This window comes from Aspergillus pseudodeflectus (assembly GCF_044049435.1).
Source record: "Aspergillus pseudodeflectus strain CBS 756.74 chromosome Unknown BJX68scaffold_54, whole genome shotgun sequence".
NCBI lineage: Eukaryota > Fungi > Ascomycota > Eurotiomycetes > Eurotiales > Aspergillaceae > Aspergillus > Aspergillus pseudodeflectus.
The window spans coordinates 82,127-96,913 of record NW_027263830.1 but is presented as its reverse complement, the minus strand read 5'-3'; the positions used below and the strand labels follow the sequence as shown (position 1 = coordinate 96,913).

The window sequence follows — 14,787 nt, the reverse complement described above, 5'->3', positions numbered from 1 at the left end:
TCAAAAATAGCATTTGAAGAGAAGCAAAGCCGTGAATACATAGGTATCCTAGGGAGCTACGCACAGCACGCGTCCCATTCAATTACTTAACCAGGATATAATTAGTATTATTTTCTAATACATGTCAGACCTTGGATATGGTGTTTTGCCGTTTAACCTCCGGGATATGCTGTTTCAAGTCCCTAAATTCCCACTGGAAAGTTCCAAGCTTTTGAAGCTATATGTCGACCTTAGGATACAACTAGGATCTCATTTTATTCAGCATCCGCTCGGTCATTTGATATTCCGATATTCCTAATTTAGTTTAGTCATTTACCCCTTTATTTTATGTATTTAGTCGTACATCGCAGCTAGATAGAAGAAGCAGAGACCTCCATACAAGCAGGCACGCAGCAAAGGTTTGATACAAGTCATTACGTTGGACCCGCAAGTTCGACACTATACTATCCACTGGGAAGGTGATGTTGACCAGGTCAAGCTCCACCTTCCACACCGAAGGAAATTGCAAGGTCAATCTAGCGGAAAAGAATGTCGTCCCGCCGATTCTAATCCGTATCCGGCGCTGCGTTATCAGGATGCTGAGAGGCGGCCAGTTGCAGTGGGCGTTGATACTGTCACGGCGGGGAAATCACCTGATGACGCGAATTTTAGAAACCTCAGCAGTGAGAGCTTTTACGGTTGTAGCTCACGTGCCTTGCCTAATTTGGATGTCTGTTACATAATTAAATTTCCACGAATTTGAGATTGTTGGTCAATTCGATCCATACGGGTGGGGGGTCATGTGACCCAGTCAGCCAGCAGGACGAAGAAAATACGTTCGTCACTTGTACTTTGTGGCTGGGCTAATCATCTCACTATACAAAACGGCAAGCACTTCGGAAATACTCGACAGTCCTCATCCTGTCCCTGGCCCAAGTATGTCACGAGCAATGCGACGACGGGCAGCAGCCTGCCAAACCTGCAGAAAACGCAAAGTCCGCTGTGACAATGCACGCCCAGCATGCGGATTCTGCCAGGCCAACAACTTTCCTTGCGCCTACGCTGAACGTGGAGAGCATGAAAAAGAGTAACATAGTCTTTCTTCGAGCAGCGAGGTGTCCTGCTAATATCCAACCCGCAGGGACCGCAACATGACCAGAGTAACCGAGCAACTTGAGAAATTGTCTCGTGAGGTTGAGAATATTAGGTCCCTGCTTACCTCGGGTGCCAGCACAAATGCGAATCCGAATGCAAATGCTTTCCCACAGATCTGTCCACCTTCGGAGTGCGGCATCAATACAGGCTTCGCCACTGGAGCTGCCGAGTCGCAGCGGGACTATTTGCAAGTCCCTGCATGTGGCGGAAGTGCAGACACCATCCTTACATGGCCCGTCTTTGGTGGACGGTTCCGCGACAGCTCCCTAGTTACTACGCTCTTCCAGTCCCCGCATGGGGGCGAGAGCAGCAGGCAAACCGACACTTGGATTGTTCCCAGTGGCTTCCAGTCTCCTCCAACTGAGAATATCCCCGCATTAGTCGACCGGTTCATCCAGAACGTGCACACCAAAAACCCTATTCTGGACCTGGAGGCTCTCGTTCAGTCGGGGCGACGGGCTGCTGAATTTGGCCTGCAATGGGATGCCCACTCTTGCCTTGTGCTTCTGGCCTGTGCGCTTGGGAGTATCTCACATCCGTTTACCCACTCGATGAACGCGCCCCAAATGGAGAGATTATTTCACGACCAAGCGAGACCGGGCTCTTCCATTCCCGTGTCGGCGGCCGACTTGCGCGATGGGGAGACTTTCTTCGTACTGGCCTGTCGTCGAATCGGCCTCCTCCGCCACTCGGTGATAGGCGCGCAGTGTCACTTCTTTGCTGGTGGTATGGTTTGGACCCCTTGCCGAAATGTTTCTTTCTCAGCTGATTGGTTCCATTGCAGTCTACCTGATGTACACCTTTCGCCCACTTGCTGCCTGGAATCACTTTTCGCAGGCTTCGACGTTTTACCGGCTCCGTCTCCGACTCATAGAGGGTCTCAGTATCGATGACATGTCCGCACACGACGCAGAAACCCAGCATGACTCTGTGGCCCGCCGACTCGAGCAAAGTCTCTACTGGTCATGCTTCAAATCCGAGGTCGAGATACGCGTCGAGCTCCCACTGCCACAATCTGCAATAGCGGAATTCGAATACCCTACCTTGTTTCCGACCCCGCCGACCCTCTCCGACGACTATCCTGGAAACGACCAATTCCCGCCCGGGTCGCTCGACGAGGGTCGCCACACTGCACATACTCAGCAGCATCAATTATTCGACCGACCGGATCTTGAAGCGCGCCGCCATATTGTCCAACTCTTCGATGAAGAGCAAAGCTGGTACTACTATCTGACAGAGGTCGCGCTACGACGCATCGCAAATCGCGTTCTCAACGCCTTCTACCGAGGTAACAGGCCTGCGTCGACCTGGTCGACCCTCAAGCCTTTTATTCCCATTGCGCTGGAATTCGAGTCGCAAATCAATGCATGGGCGGCGAACCTGCCTCCCGCGATGCAGTACTACGGAAATAATGCCAATAGCCCAACAGGTCACGCAACAGCTGCAGGTGGAGGACATGGCAGCAACCATGACTTGCACGATTCGATCTCCCTAGAACTCAGTTGGGCCATCGGCAACCGCTTGCTCGAAATCCGGCTCTGGCTATACCAACCATTTCTCTACTTTGTCATCCATCACCCAATGACCACTGGAGCAGCAGCACCCTCCAATCTCACCGCGGGTGAGGCAGCATCGATGCAGGCTCTGGCCCAGTCCGGTTTCACTTGCTGCATGCAAATCCTCCAGGCGCGATGTCTCCGCCACCGCCACCACGGCATCTGGTTCGACCTCCGAGCCCTGGTGACCGCCTCGCTGATTGTCATTGCGCTCGTCAAGAGTGGGAATCTGGATGTGCCGGGGATTGACCTTGCTGAAGAAGATCTAAGAGGTCATTTCACCAAGACGCTTGAGGCTCTGACGTACTGGGAGGATGAAGCTCCGGATATCAAGCGCGGGAGACAGGTGCTGATTGAGCTGATCGAAGAAACGGGATAATACGGACCATTTTGTAGCATTATGCCCTACGTGGAAGAAAAGAATATCTCAATGGGAAAGGAGTCCAAGTCTGAATCTTACTTACTTTGGGCAGGTCAACGCCTTTTACGAGTAATGAAGCTTTTCAAATCGCAGCGATGGCCATCGCGCAAATACTAATAACAATATATCCTTCAACTAATGCGTTATCCCATTACTTGCTCCCAATCTATTTGGTCATTCATTAAGAGCTCTGTCCACCAAAGAGCGATACTCCCTCTGTTTACAAGCCTGGTCTAAAAACACCTGATACTTGACCGCAAGCAGTGCCATCTCATCCTGCCTCTCCGTCGGATAAAATACTTTGCCCGGTTTGCTCATGTTCTGCATCACCTCCCACAGGTCCACTCGTGGCTCGCCCTTAGTAGTAGCGTTTGAGCCTGCACCATCACCACCACCTGCTGCCAATGCTGCTGCTCTTGCACCAAGAATCGCTGCCCCATGGCAGACAGCCGCGGTGACATAGTGCGGAATCACAACAGGCATGCGGCATGCCGACGCGATAAGATTCACCAGAATCTCGTTCTGGCACTGCGACCCAGACATGAATATTGAGCGGATGGCGTGGCCGGATGCGTTCATCGTCTCGACGATGTGGCGCGTCTGCAGGGCGATGAACTCTAGCGTGCCGTAGTAGTGAATGGCGAGCCCGTCGAGCGATGTGTCGCTTGTGAGGCCGACGATCGCCCCAGTCATCGTGGAGTCTGCTAGTGGGGAGCGGTTGCCGAATAAGTCTCCGTAGAAAAAGAAGTGGCGGGCGAGGTATGCTATGCTCGAGGCCCGGCTATCCCGGGCCATCGCATACAGGTGGCCATTCAGGAATTGGAAAATGTTCATCTTCAGCTCATCCGCAGCAGAAAGTGCGTGCTTGTACACTGGATGGGATTCCAGAACATGTTTCAGCAGCTGTCCGGTTGCCGATTGGCCGCCTTCTGCCATCCAGCAGCCTGGGAAGATTGTATCACGATAGGGGCCCCAGATCCCCGCGACAAAGACCGCACGCGGGGACATGGCGAGATGGCACGTGGAGGTGCCTGCGACGGCTGCCAGCCGGGTAAATACTCTCGACCGCTGTCGGTCCTTGGGTTTTGCAGTTGAGTTATTGTCTTCTTCTTCTACTTCTTCCTTCTCCTCGTCGAGGTCGACGTCTGCGCCGATTGTTCCTATCCAGCCTGCGTATGCGTCGATGACGCCGCTGCCGATCGCGATTCCCGCCGGCAAACCGAGTTCCTTTGCGGCTTTATCGCAGAGTACGCCTGCGAGATCTCCAGCGTGAAGATGCTGTCCAGTCTAAAATAATCAAAGTCAGCTGCTTGATCAACCCGTAGTAGAATGGACGATCAACTCGCATCTCCGTCAACACCACCAATCTGCTCAAACTCACGAGCAGCCAAATCGCCCAATCCAATCTCCTCGAGAAAGTCCCGCTGCCAGCCCAGCGTACTCCCCTCGACCCCCTTGGGAAGGTACGCCTGCTTGCAGACAAGGCTACAGAGGCTCCTCGTCTCCTCTCCACCCGTCGCAATGTGCGTGAGCGCATCCACCAAATCGTAAAACTTGCATTTCGCAAAGACATCCGCCGCCATATTCCTCTTCAACCAGAGGATCTTGGGAATTTCCATCTCGGGCGACATTTTCCCCCCGGTATACCGAAGCACCTTATGGCCGGTCGCATTGATGATCTCTTCTGTCTCGCGCATCGCGCGGTGGTCCAGCCAGAGAATCACGTTGCGGTCCGTGTCGAATCCGGGGCTGCTGATGGAGACTGGCTTGTCGGTCTCGCTGTTGAATACCGCGAGTGAGCACGTTGCGTCGAAGCCCATGCCGCGGACTTTGTCGGGGTCGATATTCCCTTCGGCGAGGGCGCGGCGCACGGATGAGCAGATGCTGCGCCAGATGTCGGTTGTGGATTGTTCCTAATGCGATTATGCAGAATGTCTCAGTCAGTTGGGTCAGTGCAGTTTGTTTCCGCGACATGCAGGCCAAAGGCCATCGTTCAAATGTGGGCGGATCGCATCGCTAGAGCTAGATACAGCACGTACATAGTATTCTTGCTGGGGGTTCCAAAGGCCGATATCCTCGGAAGCGAGACTGACAATGTCGCCGGTGTCGTCGATGACACAGGCCCGGGCACTGCCCGTTCCGACATCCACGCCGATGTAGTAGGATTTCAGGAGTTGCATCGTTTCGGCTTGGGGATGGGTTTGGAAGAGAAAGTTTCAGGAAGCAGGTGGGAAAGCCCCGAGAGTGAAAGAGCCAAATATAAAATCATTTGATACAGAACGCGTCCTTCCATCTCTAGGCTGGGCTGTCCGTCGCCGGCCTTGCACATTACTGTCTGGCCATTGTTCGTGGCTACCAGATTCTAGAACCTGGCAATCACGGGGTTTTCGCCGTCCAGCCCGTCTTGTCGCTTCCAAGTGGAGCCAGTGACTGTTCGGGCATTTACGCCGTTTCGCCCGTTCTCCGCAAAAATGGTTCCAGACGCAGTTGTGCTCGGTCGCCCGAGCTAGAGGCTAGACTCGATCTTGTCGCTGAGCGGGTCAACCCGACTTTTGATGAAACCAAGGAAAATAGCATAATAACAAGTAGCTTGGGGAGTGATAGGTGCTGGAGTCGTGATCTCTAGGACTTGATATCTCAGCTTTCAACCTCGCCAAGGGAAAAGCTTTTATGCTAGAGAGTCTGGAGACGTGGTTTTATGCTTTTGGGTATATACAGAACAAATTCCTCTGCATAGAGGTACTATGATGAAAAAAAGGGACTATTCATTTCGATACACATCGTACTTCGAGTCTATATTCACACCCAACCTCAGCTCCAAGGTCAGTCTTCAACACCAGCAATAAGCGTCTTGATCCCCTTGCCGGCCTTGACATCTTCAAACGCCCGCTCTGCCTCCTCAAACTTGACAACTCCTGTGATCAGATCCCGAGCCCTGACCGCCCCACTCGCAATGAGCTGAATGGCAAGTTGGTAGTCCCCACTCGCATACCGAAAACTCCCCTTGACCTTCAGCTCCTTAGTACACGCAGCCGTGATGGGAAACCGCACTTCATCCCGGCCCATACCCCCCTGTACATACGTGCCCCCGGGCCTGAGGACATGGATCCCCGTGTGGATCGATGCCTCGGCCCCCGACGCGTCAATGACCACATCAGCACCGAGTCCAAGACCATTCTCCCGGCGCAGCGCATTTGCATTCTCTAAAGACTGGCTGTCTGCCGCCGGGAGAAAGGTCCCCGTCGCCGCAAACCCATGCGCAAACTCCAGCCGTCCGCGCTGAATATCAACCGCAACAACCTTCGGCGCCCCAAACGCCCTAGCCACCGCGCAGCACAGCAGCCCTACGGGCCCGGCGCCGAATACCACAACGGAGGATCGTGGGTTCACGGCGCCCTGCCGGACAAGGTGCACTGCGACGCTCAGCGGCTCGACGAGCGCGCCCTCTTCCAGACTGACGGTATCAGGGAGCCTATAGCACAAGTCTTCCGGCAGACAGTAGTATTTCGCCAGAGTGCCGTCATATGGTGGTGTCGCGGCAAAGGCGATATCAGGGCAGAGGTTGTAGGTCCCGGCTTTGCAGAGGGTGCAGCGGCGGCAGGGAATTCCGGGTTCGAGCGCGACGCGGTCGCCGATTTGGAGAGTTGAGACTTTGGAGCCGATTTGCGTGACGATTCCGGAGGACTCGTGGCCGAGGACGAGGGGTTGTTCTACGACGAAGGGGCCGATGCTGCCGCGTTGCCAGTAGTGAACCTATAATAATGCAAGTCGAGAGCTTGTTAGCTAGACACCACGCTTGCAAATGGACACATAAACATTTGTGCATTGTAACAGGCAAGGCATGAAAAGAGACTGGAAACTCACATCGCTGCCGCAGATTCCAGTGAACTTGACAGCGACCAGCACATCATACGGGCTTTGAAGCTGTGGTATTGGCCGGTCCTGGAATTTCAGCCTTTGGACCTTTTCGAGGACGAGGGAGGGATTCTGTTTGATTTGCGTTAGATGTATAACTTCTGTGTGCATTACGGCTTTGTTGAACGGCTTACCGTGTTGTTGTCGGATAGGGATCCCATGGCTGAACAGATCACCAGTTATGGTGCTCGATTATATGTTGAGAAATGTGCAGTCAGGAAGATATATCATCGGATTACCACTTACCTTATGTACTTTGTAGACTCCCCTGGGACCCTGTGCACTCCTCTCTCCCCGTGCTCACGTCAATTTCTTTTTTTATCTGGGCTCCGCGTACTGTATCTCCGTGCAACCTGTAGACTCACAACTAGTATCTAGAGTTCTGGAACGGTATGTTGTAGCTATGAGAGCTGAATTGGTTCAAGTGGGGAACGACGCTCCACCGAGCGACTTGGACTCCACTGCCAACGGCCAAAACGGCGTTTTGCCCGTCACGACCCACGGCACCGTTTCGAACACTGCACGTTTGCCCACCCTCGAAAAAATAGCGCAGACGGACAGAATGGCGCTTTTTCCCGTCGTATCCCCGGCTTTTCTTTTCAAGTCGGGGTAAGTCTGGGGCGCGGAGGGCTGAGATCACAGTAGCTACCAGTGCGTATCAGGGTATATAAACCCCGTTGGATCATCGCATATCCCATTGTCTACACCACTTTCAACTCTCCTTGCATATATTCCTCTTTTGATTTCCGATTGATGTACCTACCTACTTACTACCTCTCGCAGCAGCAACCATGAGCGAGTCCAACTCCACAATCCACCGGTGGAACATCGTCCACAAGCTCGAGAAACGCAGCCTCCTCATCGCCATCAACTGTATCGCCGGCCTGTCAATCTTCTTCTTCGGCTATGACCAAGGCATGATGGGCGGCGTCAACAATGCCAAGGACTACATTGAGCTGATGGGCATCGGTCACACGGCCACCATTGACGGCGACCACAACGTGCCGGTCATCACGGACAGTCTCCTGCAGGGAGGGATTGTCTCTGTGTACTACCTGGGTACCTTGGTTGGAGGGCTCGGTGGCGGATGGTTTGGAGAGAAGTTTGGACGTATCATGACTATTGCTGTCGGCGCGGTTTGGGCGATTGTCGGCGCTGCCCTTCAGTGTTCTGCGGGGGATCATGTTTGGATTATTTGTGGTGCGTGTGTCCTCCTTTTGTTTTATACTTTCTACTACTTCTTCGTCTTCTCTGGGGACTCGACCCTCGCATATTAACAAAACCGCAATGACAATGCAGCCCGCCTGGTGAACGGAGTTGGCACTGGAATCCTGAATGCAATCGTCCCCGTCTGGGCTACCGAGGCCGCCGAGTATACCTCCCGAGGCCAGTTCATTGCCATGGAGTTTACCCTAAACATTTTCGGCGTTGTGGTTGCCTACTGGATTGAATTGTGAGTTTCCAACTAGATGTCTTATGGAAGTGTTTGTATTTGATATAACTTACAAGTACACCTGCAGCGGCCTTTCCTTCATCGACGGTGGTAATTCCGCATTCCGCTGGCGATTTCCCATTGCGTTCCAGATCATCCCTCTGATAATCCTCCTTGTCGCTGTGTGGTTTTTCCCCGAGTCCCCGCGGTGGCTTGTCAAGATGGGCCGTGAGCAGGAAGCGCGGTATATTCTTGGCCGCCTGCGTGGTGATGCTGTCACGGCAGAGGCGGAATTCCAGGATATCTGCAATATCGCCGAGTTGGAAAAGACGAGGGAGTTCAATACGTCGTACATCGCGATGATTACGGGACGAGGTTCCGGGGATCTGCATATTGGACGCCGCGTGCAACTTGTTGTGTGGCTCCAGATTATGCAGGAATGGGTGGGGATTGCTGGGGTGACGATTTGTAAGTTGCCCAAGTACCTTGTGCCTGCGTCAAGCTGGGTTTCAGGCAAAGTTTCCACTGGAGGACCAAACCTAATATGAGAGGCGACGGTAGACGCACCTGTTATCTTCCGCATGGCAGGTTTCAGCACAGAGAAGAGCCAGTGGGTAAGCGGGTTGAACAATATCTTCTACATGGTACGTACAGTGACCCCCGTTTCACATTCCAGCTCGCCTGACTGATACTCTCTTTCCCCTAATAGTTCTCAACCCTAATTTGCGTCTTCACTCTCGATCGGATCGGCCGCCGCTGGACCCTCTACTGGGGCTCCGTTGGCCAGGGCATCGCCATGTTCCTCGCTGGGGGGTTCTCCTACCTCTGCCAACAAGCTGATACCGCGGAGCACGCAGCATCCTATGGCGCAGCAGCCGCGTCCATGGTGTTTATCTTCACATTCATCTTTGGTGCCACGTGGCTGACCGTCCCGTGGCTGTACCCCGCGGAAATTTTCCCGCTCGCGGTCCGGGCCAAGGGCAATGCGTGGGGGGTTGTGGGGTGGAGTATTGGCAATGGATGGTTGGTGAGTCTAACCCTAATGAGATGGTCAAGTCAATACCGGGCGAGTCCAGTATGCAGTAGGTACAAGTCTAACTGGAACAGACCCTCCTCTGCCCCGTCATGTTCTCGGCAATCGGTGAAAAGACGCTGTACATCTTCGGCATAGCCAATGCCATCTCCATCCCCATGGTCTGGGCCCTGTACCCTGAGTCGAACCAGCGCACACTCGAGGAAATGGATCTGCTGTTTGCCGCCAACACTCCCTGGAATTGGGATGCAGAACGCAACTTCAAGGTCCTCATGGAGAACAGTCCGAGCCTTGGAAGGGCAGTGAAGGTCTGCGACGGGGACAAGGGCGACATGGAAGATAAGCCGGGGTCTGAGCATGTCTCGTCTTGAAGGGATGCAAACCCCGGCCCACCTTGGACTTTCCATTCGCGGGTCGCCTACCAGACTACATAGATAGGTAGGTAATCTGTGTTTGAGATTACGCATTGCCAAATGATGCTTGATTTCATTTCTTTCCACCTATCGTTATATATAAAAACCAAATTGTGGGAGATTTCTGTCCCCGCCTCAAGGAGGACAATACTATTACCTACACCAGCTGTCATAGGGTGTTCGTGGAGCGACTTCCAGAAATAGTGTTGAACGAGCTCGTCTAGACCTTTTATTAGCTAGTAGTAGCTTAGCTACTATTCCATAACATGATAGGTGGTGAGTTTCAGCTATAGCTATTTATGGTATTATTCTGTCCCATGCCTAATTAGTCCATGAATGATTGGCTATTATTACTCTTTAGTCAACAGGTTAGCGCCGTAATGCAAGGCTCTGGTGCAAAAAAACATAAACCTGCGAGGCACGTGCGCAGTCTTAGCTGGCACAGTATTACCCCTCGCTGCCCGGCGCTTAGAGTTTCATATAGCTGGGCTCCTGCGACTTCAGCCAAACTTCGCATAAGTTCTAAGAAAGTCTCGCCAGGAATATGGTATCAATCATCTCCACTCAAGTACGATGCGCCCACGAACCCGCAAAGAATTCACAATCGCGATTATCTGCGCCCTTCCCCTCGAAGCAGACGCCGTTGAAGCCCTATTCGATGAGCATTATGACAGACTGGGAAAATACTATGGTGTGCAGCAAGGCGACGCAAACGCATATGTCAATGGGCGGATTGGGAAGCACAACGTCGTTGTATGCTACATGCGAAGAATGGGGAAAGAGAGTGCGGCGGTTGCCTCTAGCCTGCTAGTGAGCTACACGGGCATCGAGCTCGCCCTGGTTGTGGGCATCTGTGGAGGCGGCCCACCACCACCGAGATATGAAGACATATTCCTTGGCGACGTGATCATTAGCGATTCCGTACTCCAGTACGACTTCGGCAAACAGTATCCAGGGGGCTTTCAACGCCAGACCGGCCATATCCAAGACACGTTCGGGCGGCCGGTTCGAAGGATTCGGACACTTCTGAACGGTCTTCGTGCGGAGAACACGCGCCGGGAGTTTCAGGAGCAGACACAGCAATACCTTCAAACACTTCAGCAAAGAGGAACAAGATGGCAGCATCCACGAGTCACAGATATCCTGTTCGAGTCATCGTACGTTCATAAGCATTACATCCCTGGATCAGTTCCTACTGGCTGCTCCTGCTTGAATAACAGCTCAAATGATGAAATCTGCGATGTCGCGTTGGGGCAGAACTGCGATGAGCTCATCTGTGACAAAGGCCGAGCGATCAGATGTCGAAAGGTGTCGGAAGCCACTCGGCCCTCAATATACATCGGGACGGTCGCCTCCGCGGATACAGTGATGAAGTCTGGGCAGCACCGCGATGAAATCGTCCGGAAGGAGCAAGTGATTGGCTTTGAGATGGAAGGTTCAGGAGTGTGGGATAATGTCCCTTGTATTATTATCAAAGGCGTCTGTGACTACGCCGATAGTCATAAAAACAAATTATGGCAAGCGTATGCGGCGGCAACTGGGGCGTCGGCGGCAAAGGCGTTCTTGGAATACTGGATGCCGACAAGGCAAGAAGGTTAGAAGATCGTTTAATCATACCGTGCATCATACTAATAGTGCTAGATGCAAGAACGACACGTAACTTGATGGTCCCATTTGAGCGTAACATGCGGTTTGTCGGCCGGCAGAGTGAGCTCGACCAAGTGGAGGACATGATGTCTCACCCAGACGGACCGACAAAGATCGCCATTGCGGGGTTAGGAGGAGTTGGGAAGACCCAAATTGCGCTCGAATTGGCTTACCGCATGCGAGATAGAGAGTTAGACTGTTCCATCTTCTGGATCCCATGCACCAGCTACGAGGCCGTTGAACAGGCCTGTTTGACTATCGCCGACATGCTTGGGATCCAGGTCGCAAAACCAACAGAGGTGAAACAGCAGCTGAAGACGTACTTCCAACAAGCCAGCACAAAGTGGCTTCTTATATTCGACAACGCCGACGATACTGACATGTGGACCAATAGCACAGATAATAACCCACCACTAAGAGACTACATTCCATCCAGCAAGCAGGGCCATGTCGTCTTCACCACCCGAAATAGAGAGCTAGCCGTCGACTTGGTATCTTCCGACATCGTAGATGTTCGTCAACTCGACGGAAAGTCAGGGGTGGAGTTTCTGAAAAGGTCTCTTCTCAGCAATCTGCCTCATGACCGTCAGACCATGATCGAATTGCTTGAACAACTCGAATTTCTCCCACTAGCCATCAGCCAGGCTACGGCGTATATCAACAAGAAGGGCATCACAGTCTCTGACTACTTAGTCCTTCTACAGGAACAGGAGACAGATGTCGTTGAGCTCTTAAGCAAAGACTTTATGGATGAGCGGCGGTACAAGGACGCGCAGAATCCTGTAGCCAAGACGTGGCTGGTGTCGTTCAGCCAAATCGAGAAGTTGAACGGACTCGCTGCTGAATACCTACAATTCATGGCATGTGTCAATCCGCGCGATATCCCGCAGTCGCTTCTCCCAACGGCGTCTAAGCTGCAGACGATCGACGCTCTTGGTCTTCTCGGTGCGTACTCTCTAATTACCATGAATCCTGGCAATGGTAATATCACCCTACATCGCTTGGTGCATTTGGCAACCCGAAACTGGCTGCGAAAGGAGGGTCGATACGAGGTGTATCTCACAAAGACAGCCGTCAGATTGACCAATCTCTTCCCGAGTAATAAGCATGAGAACCGCCAGGTTTGGAGGGCGTATCTACCTCACGCGTTGTTCTTGCTGGCCGATAGCACATTTCAGACTGAGCGTGAGAATTATACCGAGATCATCAAGAATGTGGCTGCGTCCATGTGTCGTGAGGGGAGGTATGCCGAAGCAGAAAGGCTGCAGGTCCAGGTTTTGGAGATTCGGACACGGATACTAGGGCCAGAAAATATCTCCACTTTGACCAGCATGAACCACTTGGTGTCCAATTATATGTTGCAGTTCAAATGGAAGAAAGCGGAAGAGCTGGAAACTCAAGCACTCGAGGTCCGGAAAGAAGTACTAGGGTTGGAGCACCCTGCTACTTTAGTCAGCATGGTCAACCTCGCCACAATACACTACAGCCAAGGACGATGGAGGCCAGCGGTAGAGCTTGTGTCCCAAGCACTCGAGACACAGAAGAGGGTCCTAGGGTCAGAGCACGAGGAAACCTTGATCACCATGTCCCACCTCATACCGCTTTACCAGCAACAAGGGCAATGGAAGGAAGCAGAGGAACTCGCTGCACACGTTCTAGAGATCCGAAAGCGAGTATTGGGTCCAGAACATCCCGATACTCTCGATAGTATGGGCCTTCTCGCCGGTACATGCCAGTTTCAATCGAAATGGAACGAAGCAGAACAGGTAGAGCTTCAGGCATTGAACATCAGGAAGAGGGTGCTTGGGCCTGGAAGTCCGGATACGCTAAACAGCATGGTCAGCCTTGCACTGACCTACCACTATCAACAGCGATGGGAGGAAGCGGAAGAGCTAGGAGTCCAGGTGCTAAAGGCTCAGAAACAGCTCCTTGGCCCGGCACATCCCGGTACTCTCCATAGCATGCATACTCTGGCCCATACTCTTAAACATATGGGAAAGACTTCACAAGCCATAGCCCTTATGCAAACATGTGCAGAGCGTCGCCTGGAGGTCCTCGGTTCAGATCACCCAGACGCCATATCTTCAGTCACGATGCTTGATGAATGGAAGGAATCAAAAGAGCAGACTCAACACGCCTCGAAGGACTCTTCGCGAGGGAATGTAGAGCCGAAGTTTCGCAAACTGCGAGGTTTGATGGGTGTATTTCGAATGTGATGAATATCGACAATTATATTCTTCCTGACTTATTGATTAGCCCGCCGAACCAGCAGAGCATTTCCGTCCAACGTGGCGACTGAAATGTAATACAGGATCTCACGAGACTCGGAAATATGGGGTCATCCTCTCGCCAAGACCGAGACTCGGGATGGCCCTGATTTTCTCACGGAATCATTTTCTCTCGATCTCTGGTCAGACTGGTAAGAAAGCAGTTTCAACGATCCACGCATCATATTCAAAGGATGAGCAAGCAAAATTTAGAACAGACTCAAGCGTAGTACAGAGATTCCGATCGTCATGGGTATGGTCCAACTAGTCATCATAAACTGAAAAGAAACCATTTTGCCTAGTATGTTGTAATCACAACCGCGGAGAAATATCAAATTATTTCCACATCGTCATCAGCAACAGCAGGTCAAGCAGTCGAAGCAGCATTCACATGTCTCTCCGCACAGCCAGCAGCAGAATATCGTGGCCAGACTGTCGGACGTTAATCATCATGCTTTGCAGGTCGAATAGTGTAGACGGGCACCAACGTACCAGGTAGCCAGGCAGCCTCTATCCTTCTTCTCTTCTTGGACGATAACTGTCTGAGGGGGTTGCTGATATTGCATCTGTTGTTCAGATCGTTATAAGTAAGCGCCTACTGGTTTACTGAGGATTGGAGAAAAAAGACAGGAAACTGACGGGTGGGCCCTGTTGAGGAGGAGGATAGCCACTAAACACACCAGAAAAGAGAGTGGTTAGCTGCTGCCTGGTTCCGAGTTTCTTGGAGCACAGATTTGCGGCCGGACTCACTAGGGCTGTTGGTATGGTGGATGATCACCGTATGGTTGTTGTTGGTAAGACATGGTGGCTCTCCTGGTTCGAAATGAGGATTGCTGAAAGGCAGGAGGTTCAAGAGGTTGATAAAGGTCGGAGAGCAACGCGCTCAGCCCTAGCAGGCAGCAGGATTAAATTGTTGCGAGCGCCAAGCAGGCTCTTGCTGCAGCCCAAGACACGCACGCTGGCCAATGG

The 14,787-nt window shown here is 52.4% G+C and overlaps 6 protein-coding genes across 6 annotated transcripts; 3 read left to right on the top strand and 3 right to left on the bottom strand.

Moving 5' to 3' along the window:
- The first annotated feature begins 853 nt into the window (after positions 1-853).
- BJX68DRAFT_245027 (Zn(II)2Cys6 transcription factor) lies at positions 854-3,210 on the top strand. The gene is made up of 3 exons (XM_071041430.1): positions 854-1,066; positions 1,121-1,860; positions 1,919-3,210. Exons 1-3 carry the CDS (start codon positions 918-920, stop codon positions 3,067-3,069), a joined length of 2,040 nt encoding a protein of 679 aa, XP_070894831.1. The 5' UTR covers positions 854-917; the 3' UTR covers positions 3,070-3,210.
- Positions 3,211-3,285: 75 nt separating this feature from the next.
- BJX68DRAFT_278499 (FGGY-family carbohydrate kinase) lies at positions 3,286-5,383 on the bottom strand (the record flags this gene model as incomplete). Its single annotated transcript, XM_071048552.1, has 3 exons — positions 5,151-5,383; positions 4,470-5,024; positions 3,286-4,398 (listed from the first exon to the last, which is right to left on the bottom strand). Exons 1-3 carry the CDS (start codon positions 5,289-5,291, stop codon positions 3,286-3,288), a joined length of 1,809 nt encoding a protein of 602 aa, XP_070894830.1. The 5' UTR covers positions 5,292-5,383.
- Positions 5,384-5,934: 551 nt separating this feature from the next.
- On the bottom strand, positions 5,935-7,187 carry BJX68DRAFT_278498 (NAD(P)-dependent alcohol dehydrogenase; the record flags this gene model as incomplete). The annotated part of the gene is made up of 3 exons (XM_071048551.1): positions 5,935-6,864; positions 6,976-7,098; positions 7,161-7,187. The coding sequence occupies 3 exons, from the start codon at positions 7,185-7,187 to the stop codon at positions 5,935-5,937; spliced, it is 1,080 nt and encodes a 359-aa protein (XP_070894829.1).
- Positions 7,188-7,817: 630 nt separating this feature from the next.
- On the top strand, positions 7,818-9,862 carry BJX68DRAFT_257924 (general substrate transporter; the record flags this gene model as incomplete). Its single annotated transcript, XM_071043438.1, has 6 exons — positions 7,818-8,226; positions 8,326-8,479; positions 8,547-8,926; positions 9,020-9,102; positions 9,168-9,485; positions 9,566-9,862. The coding sequence occupies 6 exons, from the start codon at positions 7,818-7,820 to the stop codon at positions 9,860-9,862; spliced, it is 1,641 nt and encodes a 546-aa protein (XP_070894828.1).
- Positions 9,863-10,477: 615 nt separating this feature from the next.
- BJX68DRAFT_270900 (uncharacterized protein) lies at positions 10,478-13,767 on the top strand (the record flags this gene model as incomplete). The annotated part of the gene is made up of 2 exons (XM_071046813.1): positions 10,478-11,498; positions 11,546-13,767. 2 exons carry the CDS (start codon positions 10,478-10,480, stop codon positions 13,765-13,767), a joined length of 3,243 nt encoding a protein of 1,080 aa, XP_070894827.1.
- On the bottom strand, positions 13,768-14,773 carry BJX68DRAFT_245019 (uncharacterized protein). The gene is made up of 4 exons (XM_071041429.1): positions 14,569-14,773; positions 14,458-14,488; positions 14,311-14,384; positions 13,768-14,250 (listed from the first exon to the last, which is right to left on the bottom strand). The coding sequence occupies exons 1-4, from the start codon at positions 14,619-14,621 to the stop codon at positions 14,172-14,174; spliced, it is 237 nt and encodes a 78-aa protein (XP_070894826.1). The 5' UTR covers positions 14,622-14,773; the 3' UTR covers positions 13,768-14,171.
- Positions 14,774-14,787: the final 14 nt, after the last annotated feature.

What these genes read in the sequence shown, in the direction of transcription:
- BJX68DRAFT_245027 (XM_071041430.1), top strand. Translation starts at nt 918, where the DNA reads ATGTCACGAGCAATGCGACGACGGGCAGCAGCCTGCCAAACCTGCAGA. An exon ending in CGTGGAGAGCATGAAAAAGA is followed by an intron (nt 1,067 to 1,120) that starts GTAACATAGTCT and finishes TCCAACCCGCAG; the next exon opens with GGACCGCAACATGACCAGAG. An exon ending in GTGTCACTTCTTTGCTGGTG is followed by an intron (nt 1,861 to 1,918) that starts GTATGGTTTGGA and finishes GTTCCATTGCAG; the next exon opens with TCTACCTGATGTACACCTTT.
- BJX68DRAFT_245019 (XM_071041429.1), bottom strand. Translation starts at nt 14,621, where the DNA reads ATGTCTTACCAACAACAACCATACGGTGATCATCCACCATACCAACAG. An exon ending in CTCCTCAACAGGGCCCACCC is followed by an intron (nt 14,385 to 14,457) that starts GTCAGTTTCCTG and finishes TCTGAACAACAG; the next exon opens with ATGCAATATCAGCAACCCCC. An exon ending in AGAGGCTGCCTGGCTACCTG is followed by an intron (nt 14,251 to 14,310) that starts GTACGTTGGTGC and finishes AACGTCCGACAG; the next exon opens with TCTGGCCACGATATTCTGCT.